Source organism: Siphateles boraxobius, unplaced genomic scaffold (genome assembly GCF_051911475.1).
Source record: "Siphateles boraxobius isolate OS27281-9 unplaced genomic scaffold, OSU_SipBor_1 15, whole genome shotgun sequence".
Classification (NCBI taxonomy): Eukaryota; Metazoa; Chordata; class Actinopteri; order Cypriniformes; family Leuciscidae; genus Siphateles; species Siphateles boraxobius.
In genome coordinates this window covers 1,736,240-1,748,492 of record NW_027508755.1, presented here as the reverse complement: position 1 = coordinate 1,748,492, position 12,253 = coordinate 1,736,240, and the positions used below count along the sequence as shown (strand labels likewise).

The 12,253-nt window shown below is 36.6% G+C and overlaps 1 protein-coding gene across 3 annotated transcripts in view; it reads left to right on the top strand.

The window, feature by feature from the left end:
• The window catches only part of cep112 (centrosomal protein 112), a 207,319-nt gene that overhangs the window by 86,312 nt on the left and 108,754 nt on the right, over positions 1-12,253 (top strand). For all 3 annotated transcript variants that reach the window (XM_077230618.1, XM_077230619.1, XM_077230620.1), the window contains 2 exons: positions 728-863; positions 8,618-8,725. In XM_077230618.1, the coding sequence (XP_077086733.1) occupies positions 728-863; positions 8,618-8,725 (244 nt within the window). The remainder of the gene's footprint in view (positions 1-727; positions 864-8,617; positions 8,726-12,253) is intronic.

Genomic DNA, 12,253 nt, shown 5'->3' with positions numbered 1-12,253 from the left:
CAAGCAATTCAAAACCATCATGCAGAACATGAGCATCTGAAGTGTCTCAGCTGAAGTAAATAACACATTATTTATCGGCTTTAATATATCGGACAAATTTTCTTATCGGGCCGATAACGATAACATTAAAAATGAACGAATATCGGCCGATACCGATATATCGTGCATCCCTAAACAAAATATGTGTTGTAACAAAAACAATTCCTCACATTAAATGTCTGAAAAATGTCATGTTTCCTCTGTGATATTGTTCTGTCAGTGGCTTTTTGGATGAAGAAGAAATATGTAGTTTCACTGGCCCTGCTGAATTGTTCTTTCAATTAAAAGTAATTGCCACTGTAATTACCCCCTTTTAAACGGAGGGCGAGATGTGCCTCACACACATCCTCACACATGCACGGATATAGAGAGTGAAAGCAGGTTGACAAGCTCTTTGTTGCAGTCTGGCTTGCGACTGACAGCTCTTTTGGCGGTTGTGTCTCAGCGTTGTTGTCAGACACTAGTCTGAGACGCTGTTTGTTTTGCGTCGACACACATTTGTGCGCTGAACTTCTCTGTGTGAACATAAAACACTTCCCCAATCAGCTGATAAACTATAAGTATAAAGCTTGGTTATGATTTTCACTCTACTTTCTCTCTGTTCTTTCTTCTAAGAATAATGCAAGCACATGGATATTCGAGTGCATCATCACTGGGTGACCCAGTTTGTGTGTGTTTTGTGTTGTAGGGATAAAGATGAGCAGCTGGTTCGTGCTCGGGACAGTCAGAGACATCAGGCCCATCAGGCTGAGAAAGCACTGGAGAATTTTAAGAAGCAAGTGGAGCTCAGCTCAGAGAAGACCTACGCTGACATGAAGCAACAGGTGAGGCCAGGCCACTCACACACTACAGTTTACACTTCCTCACAGGCACGGAGAGGAGAAATGCAAGGTATATGAAAGAAATGTTAAGGTATGTTTACACGACAACAATATGCTTAAAACAGAGAAGTCTTTCCTTTGAGTTTTTCCGCGTACAAAAACGATCCCCATTCACACGGATCCGCGAAAACGACTAAAAACGCTGTATTCTGCTGCCAGGCCAGTAGATGGCGATGAAACACTATAGACTGAACACGTAATACGCATGTGCATGACGTCATCGTCTTCAGAGATTCGCGTTTCTGTTATTTATACGGGGACCGTTTTCAAAAACTTGAATTTTGAAACCCGTTTTCAGAAGTTTACGCTTTTAAGGCGCCCAAAACGTCGTTGTTGTCTTAATGAACGGCAAAAACACATAAATTTTTTAACCTTTTTAGTAGAAAACGGTGTCGTATAAACAGCCCATAAGTCTCAGCCTGTTTACCGAGCCTCTGACTTACAATCAGATTGAAATCAATAAGCTTAAATCTCATTTGTTATAGTTCTAAACTGTTTCAATAATCACTGGATTTGAGTTGATGCCATCAGATATTTTGAAAAATAGAAGAAAAGAAAGAAAAAAACATTTTGGTTGAACTTGTTTTGCATCTTTTTCCTGCAAACCACGTGGATAACATTATCAAAACGATGACAATATTGATTTTACAATGTATTTCTATTGATTTATAAATCGCAAGTTCTTCCTCTTTACAACTAGTTATAGCACAAACGCACATGAATGAACATCAGAAGGTATGTTGGAAGAAACAGTACAACTTGTAATCGCTCAGTGTTTCAACCGTGGAAAGACGTCAATAAAACAGTTTGTTATAAATGTTGCGTAACCTTTATATTTACCTACCTTGTTAGTTAGATAGAATAAATAACTCTAGAAAGGAGCATTTTACTAAATATATAAATATATTTTTTTTATTTAGTTCAAATTTACTATCAGATTTAATGTTATACCTTGACAAACTATACATCATTAAAAAGATATAAGACTCAAGATTCAGTATTTGACCACTATTGTATTCTGAGAAACTTATAGTGACAGTTATGTCTTAATTTGTGTCAGGAGTTATGAAATGAAAAAATGAGTCGATACCTTTAATATGAATTATGAGCGTCAGCTGGTCCATTCATAAAAAACACTCCGTGCTGTCGTCATGACAGCGATTCACAAATCAACATCCCTCAGGGCTTTAGCTCAAAAATGTGCAGAGAAATATTGATATATTCTCATAGATTCACATCATATTTCTATAGACAGGAATAATATTTATTGAATTTATACCCAAATGCGTCGATGTAATCATTATGATCGCTTCTTACTGATATGTGCTGTGTTTTCAATTCATACCAATAGCCTGAGGGCGCTATATGCACAATAATAGTCCATATATGGATCATGAAGAAGACCCATAGTCATGTGACATTCCGAGACGTCACTGATACAGAAAGTAGCTTACAGAGATCGCTGTAACATGCAGATAAAGATGTTTTGAAGACTATAAACATGATTGCAATGATATTTGTTACCTGTGTTCTTCAAGGAATAGATCACACAAAATTTTAATTCTGTCATCATTTACTCACCCTCAAGTTGTTTCAAACCTGTTTTAGTTTATTTTTTCTGAAGAAGTTGATGTCCCCCATTGACTTCCATAGTATTTTTTGTCCTACTATGGGGTCCATCAACTGCCTGGTGGAAAACTTCAAAATATCTTCTTTTGTGTTCAGCAGAAGAATGAAACTCATACAGGTTTGAAACAACTTGAGGAAGAGTAAATGATGACAGAATTTGTATATTTAAGTGAACTATTCCTTTAACAACTAAGTCACACATGGACCCATTACGAGGATTGCTGCAAAAACTTATTTTTTGACTAATAGTCTGGGGAACTCTCCAAGTGGCCATCTCGTTATGAAACACCATCACATTTTGCCACTTTAGAAATCTACAATCCAGTCAAACTGCGTTGTGGCAGCAGACTGAGACGTTCTTTCACTGATATCTCTGTGTAATTGAGCTCAGGATGTATTTGGCCCGTGGACTGTTCCAGACAGCGAGCGATCAGGACTGCAGACCGGATCATAAATCACATTCAGTCTCTCAGGATATCACTGCATTCCCACATATGGGCTGGGAGCATCTCTCAGACGACAGTTCACATCAATGACAAGCTTGAGTTAATAGTTAACACATGTTCTCCACCACCAGTACACTGGACCTGTGCTGCTCATGCGGACAGTACAGGTTTATCTAGCTCACATCTCTCTCCTAAAGGGCCCTATCATACACCCGGTGCAAAGCAGCGTCAGACGCAAGTGTGTTTTGATAGTTCCTTTTTTCATTTTCACGTTGTTTAAATAGCAAATGCATTTGTGCCCATGGGCTGCTGGTCTGAGAACCAGGTGTGTGTTCAGAAGCGTTGCTATTTTGAGGAACTAAAATAGACTGAGCCATTGACCAACTGAAACCTGGTTTAAAGTCAATGGCGCAGTATTTCTTTTGTTGTTTAAGCAGCTTTTACACTGTCTGAATCACTGATTTTAGATGAGCAAGCAGGAATTGTTACTCATCCCGATGCGTGTTTGTACATTCACCGTTTTCCATCATAACAACTGCGCTGTTCGTCTCTGCATCATCACATCAGATCCTAGGCACAGATGCTGGAGCGCCAACCGGTTCACATCTGCGTCCAATGTGTGCGGAAACAAACCTTCACGCTATTGTTCCTCTTATTTAGCCTCCAGATCACAAAACAATCATCATTTAAAACTAAATGATCCAATCAAAGTTAGCTTGGTTTACGTTCTTAATAAATATTACTGGTCTTGTTATGAATGATTTCTGAGTGCACATTGTTATAAAGAAAACACATCACACTTAAAATGAATAATAATCGTAATCAATTATCCATGATCCAGTTGAATCCTGGGCTGCGTTCCCCAAAAGCATCATTTTAATATGTTTAAGATGCTTTGGGAAACTCAGTTCTGGTGGACGGCATTTCCTGCTATTGTATTCTTTCACTCAGAAGTGCATAACATTTTATTGGCTAAATGAAATGGTTATTTATGTAATTTAAAGATTTGGTAATTAGTCCTTGCGAAAATTAACCATGGTTTTATTACGATTCAAACCAAAAAACATGGTTCTTGTAATTATTCCATAGTGACCACAAATTAACCATGGTTTTGCTACAAAAACAAAGTTTTAGTAAATTAACTTTGGTTTTTTAGTGGTTATACAAATGGTACTCAATACGCCCCAAAAAAACATGGTTTTACTACAATACAACCACGGTTAACACTATAGCAATTGTTTTAATGATTGTGTAATGCTTATATTTTGTGAAGGTTACTGACTAGAGTTTTAATTTGTAGAAGACCTCTAGAATTGTATTTCTATCAAACTGTGGCCTGAAATGAACTCAATCTGAAGCTTGTATTGCGTGAACTCTTCTGTTCTGTCATGGTCCTGCTGTGCTTATGGACACTTTTAAAGGATTAGTTCACTTCAGAATTAACATTTCCTGATAATTTACTCTCCCCCACATCATCCTAGATGTTCATGTCTTTCTTTCTTCAGTCGAAGGTTTTTGAGGAAAACGTTCCAGGGTTTTTCTCCATATAGTGACTTCAATGGGGTCCAACGGGTTGAAGGTCCAAATGCGAGTTTCAGTGCAGCTTCAAAGTCTCGACACGATCCCAGACGAGGAATAAGAGTCTTATCTAGACAAACCATCCGCCATTATATTAAAAAAAATAAACATTTATATTCTTTTTCACCACAGATGCTCCTCTTGCACTAGCTTTGCGATGTGACACATTACGTAATCACGTTTCTCGCATGAGTGCACCATCTATGTATACCTAAAGTCCTTGATAAACTAATCTCATGTTATTCCACTGAGCGTTAGCTATAGGAGAGCCCTGGACTGGACCGTGCACCTCGCGTGCTGAATGCTAAAACATAAAGCTGAATGTGCATTCTTCAAAACTCTCTGAAATCCTAGGAAATTGAAGAAATAAAGACTGGTTGGCCAAACAGATCTCGCCCCAAACTCATGGCATCAGTCAGTGTCATTGTGCTGGGCTGGTCAGGATCCTACACATTAAATGTATTATTAGTATTGTTTTTTTGGCACTTCTTTGTTGACAATCAAGCATCAATGAAGTTTTTTTATACATCATCTTCTGATAATCAGACAATGGCAAACGCACACACTCTGAAGTTTCAAGAGTGAAAGACATTGAAATGCATGAGTGAATCCCCTAAATTATCTTTCCATGTACGTACCGACCATGACTTGCAATGATTGACACAGTGGTAACCATAGCAACGCTTTGGCTCATGGCTGTGAACATGAAACGTGAATTCCTATGGGCAAACTCGATAAATCCTACAGTGTGTAGCCAGCATTTCTGGATCATCTTGCTATGTTTTCATTGACACCTTTGGTTTCATGTGGTTGAGTCCCAACATGTTTTGTACATTAACGTTAAATAAAGCAATCGGATTGATGTGCGCATTTATATTTCACAAGCTTCAAATGGGATTTAATCTTTTGGCATAAGCACACTGGACGTATACACTAACCACTGATTTAATATTGATCTATTTGGGCTCCAGATGATGAAGCTTTGTTCTGATTTATAAATTTATATTGACGCGATTATGACTCTCGTTTTGTGCTTCATACGTCATTACGCCATTTCTGTGTCTCCAGTTTCAGTTTTCAATCCGTTCAAGTGTTTACATGTCCTATCGAACGGATCGGGAACATGTTCAATTCAATTTAAATAAATTAATTCCCATTGATGTGGTTACATGTGGCTTTATTTCTAGTCCAATTACAAACAGATTATTAGGGTCCATGTAAATGAAGCCGTTGTCAAGACTTGAATCTTTTTGTCTGTGATTTTTTTAGAGATGCTTCTCTGATGTATGAATAAATAAGTCACTAACAATTAGGGGTGTCACAATATATCGCAATACAAAAATGCATGTTGAATATAATGTATAATAATGCCATATTTGCCGGTCCTGATAATGAGAAATGTTACCAGTAAAAAGTGGCCAGCATTATTTTAAATATATCTAGTCAGTGAAAGAGTGCAAGAATATTCATCTAAAATAATTCTGTTTTCATCTTCAGAATCATGAATATGTTTATTCTGGTGTCTCTATTGTCCTGTGCTTTGGGTTTCCAGCAACAAGTCCAAGACTATTCATTCAGACACACAATGTAATATCAAATTTAGCATTTTAGTCAAGTGTATTTTTTGTTAACCTTTTACCATGTCTTGGAGTATCACAATAATATTGTATCGTGATATGTATTAAATCGTGACATGAGGGTATCGTTACACCTCAAAACTGGCACCAAGTCCAAGGCTATTCATTTACACACACAATGTAATATCAAATTTACCCACATTTTTCAGTATTGTGAAATGTATCGAATCGTGACATGAGGGTATTGTTGCACCCCTAGTCACAACCGGTTGTTCATTTTGGTTCATTTTTGGTAAAGGCGCTTGTCACTTCCTGAATTTTGACCTTAGCTAATTTAGTTTTCTCAGGTAAATAACTAAACTGTTGCTGCGTCTCACTTATACTACTCTTTTTGTGAATGAAAAGTGCATACTTAGCAGAAGTGTAGACAGGCTTTGAGACAAGCTATCACGTCATGCAATAGCGTCTTTAACCGTTGCTCTCTGTCACTGTAAACTGACCTGTCAATCATCTCGTCAAAGAGAAAATCCTCCACATTTCATGTAATTTTCTCCTGTATCGGAGAGAAATGCAGAAGCTCGTTGATCTTTCATGACGAGACTCTCCTCTATTAATGCATAATGATGCATTTAAAAGTTAATGGCCAAACCAATCTTTATAAAAGTCCACATATTGCAGATGAAATATAATTTTATCAGGCTAAACTTTGAATAGTCACTCAAACCTTTATCTAAACCTAAACCCGCATATCCAACATGTTTTGTAGTTTTTAACACGTTTGTAGTTCCTCCTCCAAAGCGCAATGGATTGTGGGTAATATTAGCTGTTATAGTGAGCACAGATCCACACTACGAAAATCCACCGGGAATAGTCAACTCTTTTCACTCGTTTCAACATACTATGCTTTGGGACACACCTATTGTAATCTCACACACTGTTAAGGATGGATAGTGTGGACATTGAGACGCAGAGTGTGTGTGTGTGTGTGTGTGTGTGTGTGTGTGTGTGTGTGTGTGTGTGTGTGTGTGTGTGTGTGTGTGTGTGTGTACAGAATAGGATCATTTAGCTGTGGTTTGTACACAGCCACTGGATGGTTGTAAGTCAGAGATATATAAGTAGTTGTGTGTGTTTATGTACGATCAGGAATGACGTGAGCTCCCACAGGAACCTTTAACCAGGATAGCATTAAGTTGCCCTGGGCAGACTGTGTGTGTGTGTGTGTGTGTGTGTGTGTGTGTGTGTGTGTGTGTGTGTGTGTGTGTGTGTGTGTGTGTGTGTGTGTGTGTGTGTGTGTGTGTGTGTGTGTGTGTGTGTGTGTGTGTTAATGGTCATGTAGTTGTGGGCGAGCGTTCAGGGATCCTAAAGCTCTCTCTGGACTCCCACATTCTGCTCATGTTGTTTCTGATTCACCTTTCTCATTCCTCTGAGATCATCTTGTGTCCAAACTCAACACACATCACAGTCCTCGACTCTTTCTTCCCGACACCCCGTCTCTTTCTCTTTTCTGGTGTCTGTCCGCATACATCTGTTTGTAACTGCATCATAGATGGGTAACGGGACATGGCCCTGATCTTTTAATTAATTATTGGTAACACTTTACAATAAGGTTTGATTAGTTAACTACTTTAGTTAACATGAACTAAGAATTAACAATACATTTATTAATCTCAGTTAATATTAATTTCAACATTTACTTATACATTATTAAAATCAAAGGTTGTATCTGTTAACTTTAGTTAATGCACTGTGAGCTACTGTAACATGAACAAACAATGATTTATCACTGTATGTGATAAAACAGTTACAATGAACAGGTTTTGAGTAGCTTTCATTTTTTACAAACATTGGCACATGATGTTTTCAAAACAGTGCAACAAAATGATGGACAGGTAACAAGAGTCATTATAAATATATTTCATTCAAAAGCAAAAAGTGTCAGTCAATTATACATCAACTATTATATATGTTAGCATCTGTGTGCTGTGATTAATAGAATATCGCTTCATTTAACTATCGACATGTTATTATCAACGACTACATTAACCAATAATGTTGTTGTTTTTTTGCAATAATCAGAGTAAGGACTAAATCGCGGTAAGATGAAGCAAAAGCAAAAACATATAAGCATTATTCTGATTATATTTACCGCCATTCTTCATAATGTCACGTAGTTCATTCATGAAGTTGTGTGAATCCGAGCACATGTGTAATAAATCTGTTTATGTGCCTGTTCATTGTGATTAAAATCAGCGTATGCCACATAGTTTAAAGCGATCATGGTTTCTACAATTACGAGCTTAATCGCATTAGTTAGATAGAAGTATCGCATTTACATGAGGTAAAGTTTAATCACAATATGGACAAAATCGCATTATGAGGGTGGCATATATAATTGATAATTGTTTTTGTGTACAGTGAAGAGAAAGCTGATAAAATAATGTAGCGCTGCACTGTTTTGTGATTGCAGATGCAGAAAGTGGAGTGTGATCTGATGCGCTCTAAGTCTCTGCGAGAGAAGCAGTGTAAAGAGTCGTGTCTGCAGATGGAGGAGTTACAGAGGACATACGAGCAGCAGGTCTCAGTTCATTTACTGCACATTAACTGTGACCAACATATCATTTACTCGTTATTACACTGAGCATCACAGGTCATATTCAAATCAAATGATTGGATGGGCTGTCGCAAGTGCAGATATAGGTTTGGTTTCGCAATTTAAAACCCCTTATCATTTCATTCCATTCAGTCTCCAGTTCCACCTGATTAAACATGTAATTTGTTCTCCATTTAATCAAAGTCCAATCAACTGATAAGATGCTACCTTTAAAAAAAAGAAAATTGACTGACAGGAGTGTGTTTATCTTCAGTGCAATCTTTTTTTTTTTGTGAAATAGTGTTCACCTCAATCTTATCACATTGCTATTTAGCAGTACATTATATTGCAGATTAATTGCATTTAAGCAAATTCTGTTGCGTAACAATGGATTTTATGTAACATTATCATTTGAGAAGCAGAAATAGATATAGTTAGATGTATGCTTTATAATTTAATATAGTAGGGATGTACAATATTATATTTTTGCAGATTTATTCATGAATTTCCAATCATTTTGGCTCATAGCTGATATCGACATTTTTTTTCCCTTTGTTTGGAAACAAGTCTCTCTTGTGCAAGAATTATCAATTATTTTTATTTTTTTCATTTCAGTTAGTATTGAGCAAAAGAAAAATGTTTTCTTTGTGGTTTCAGAGTTCTGAGGTTTCCTTACCAAAAGGTTACTTTTAAAAGATATATAAATGTTAATAAAGTTCTTTTTATTATAATAGTACATCTAAAAATCTGAAAATAACAACAAAGTCAGTTCACAGGGTTTCAGTCTTAGACAGATGCAGTTTTAATCTAAATATTTCTAGAATCTGAATGCAAAAACAATATTTTTGCAGAAATCCGTTGTCGAAGATGATCTTTGAAGCTAAACACAGATGTGCATCCATTAAACCCACAGACTAGAATGATGAAACCTGCAATGATTAGTCTACTATTAAAGCATGTAAACAATAGATCTGCATAATGTTCATAGTTCATAGGGGTTACAGTTAAAACATCAAATAGTATTTAAACCTATAACATTTTACAAATTTACATAGGTAACATTTTTTTTCACTCACAATTCTGACTTTTTTCCCGCAATTGTGAGTTTATATCTCCCAATACAGACTTTATAAAAATGTTATATCACATAACCTGTGTAAACAGTGTATATGAGAGGAAAAAAGGCAGAATATCGAGTTTATATCGTGCAATTCTGACTTTTCTTCTCAGATTTGTGAGATATGAACTCGCATATCTGTTTGCTGTTTGCTAACACTCAAATGGTCTGTACCTTTTGAGACTGTCTTTGGTTCACTGCAGTTTTAAGGAGAAAATACTCAGCACTGCTGTCGACTTATGAATTTACACATGGTTTGTCTTAAAGCATATTAAAAACACCACATAGACATATAAACAACATTAAAAGCTGGATTTTCACCACAGGGGGACTTTAAACATCTAGCAGACGCTTTTATCCAAAGCGGACAACAATAGAAACAATCAAATCAACAATAGGGCAACAATATGTAAGTGCTCTGACTAGTCCCAGATAGGGTTTTAAATAGGAAAGGGGAAAGAGTTTTTCAATAACAAGTACTACATACTTTTGAAGAAAAAAAAGATCAAACTAACATCAAGCTGCCCATTATTCATCTTTAAACTGTTGTTCTGTCTTTTATCTATGTCTGGAATATGACAAATGACACCAGGTCAGAGTGATTGTGTACGATAACTCACTGATCCCACTTTGAGAAACAAAACTCACTCACTATTTCTAACGTAATGCTCCACTGTTGAAGAACAGCTTTATTGACCTTGTTCTTGTGGCAGCTCATTACTTGTGAACTTGCCCACATATTGCATTGTGGGCGATTCTCGCTTCTTCTCAGGTTATTTAAAACCGAGGCAAATAAATTCCTTGCTGAATTTCTCATCGTGGGTGAGAATGACCAGATCGGGATGTGGCGTACTGTGAGAAACTGCTCTTAAAGCCTAAAAACTAAAAAGCTTTTTCCTGTGTTGTGAAAGATTGAATCCCCGATTGACTAAAGTCCTTCATTTGTAAGGCCTGGTCAAACGCCTGCGGTGTAATCATGAAATCTGTTCTTGATCATCAAAGCTCTTTTACAATCTTCTCTGTACTGTAGCTTACTGTGTTTGAAAACAAGTGATGATTGGTAGTCAACTTGGTTTTATTTGTGTAATGTGACGTGTATGCCCATAAAAACAGATAATTAAATAGAAATGTAGTGATGAAATACCAGAATGGAGCAACACGGTTGGAGGGTGTTCGAAAAATAAGACAGAGCAAGTTATTATATTTCCAATAGAGTGCATTAGTGCCTGTCCACGTTTTCTGCGCCGCTGGATCCGGAAGTATTTCTTCATTAATTTCTCCCATAGGGATTTCAAAATAGTCTTCATTAAAGCGCAATAAGCCACAACCCAAACCAACCAGCTACAATGTGAATCATAACATTGCAATATTTGATTTTACGAAAAAAAGAGTTTGAAAATCGGACAAAGACTGTGAACTTAACGGCTTTAATGAGGGAAGAACTACAATACAGCTTAATCCAGTTAATAATGATGGAGAAATATAAAACTACTTGTTGATTTTATATATATATATATATATATATATATATATATATATATATATATGTGTGTGTATATATACACATTCAATAAGGTCTTATTTATTAAAATGTTTGTTAATGTTAGTTCACAGTGCATTAACTAATGTTAAGTTTATTGCAAAATGTATTAAAATATTTTGAAAGCGTAGGGAGATCGACTTGATTACGTCATTCGCATTGATTTAATGGGAGTGGGCGGAGCTAACAAGGCATTTAGCTTGTGTCGACTCTCTGATTGGTGGAATTTTCCGTACAGCATCATGTGTAATGTAGTTTTTCACCAGGAACTCCACTGTTAAACACAATTATTTTAAAGCTAAGTTGAACTAATGTAGGCTGACAGAAGCAAATACCATTGATTAACAACCTCTTAGCTCACAGTAGCTTATCATTAAATATCAATTTCCCTACAGAGAAACTGAATGGATTTTTTATTCCCAGTACCCGACTGTTGCACTCTATAAAGATTATGAAAACAAACTACCACTTTTCAAGTATAAAAATCTGGTTAAAAATATTCAAGGCATGTTTTTCACTAAATGAACACAAGAATCAATCTTTTTTTTGTTTCTGAGCCAGTACACCCCCATCAGTCAGTGAAACCTCATCTTGTGTCGCTCAAATCTTGTGGAAGCCTCAAACACAGTTTTCATCCTTCATCAAAGTACACAAATTCAGGCTAGCGGGTGTGCGGCTAGGTTAGCTCTGGGAAGAGGCTTGTGAAAGGGAAAACAGGCTAGTTCTTGCTATGCTAGTGTCCTGTGATGTGATGGTCACAGCTAGCGGTTATTCCTGTTTATGTTCCTATTGTTTCCACCGCACAGTCAGACTGAATCATTCACAGGAACACCAGGAGCTTTTTTAGAGAGTAAAT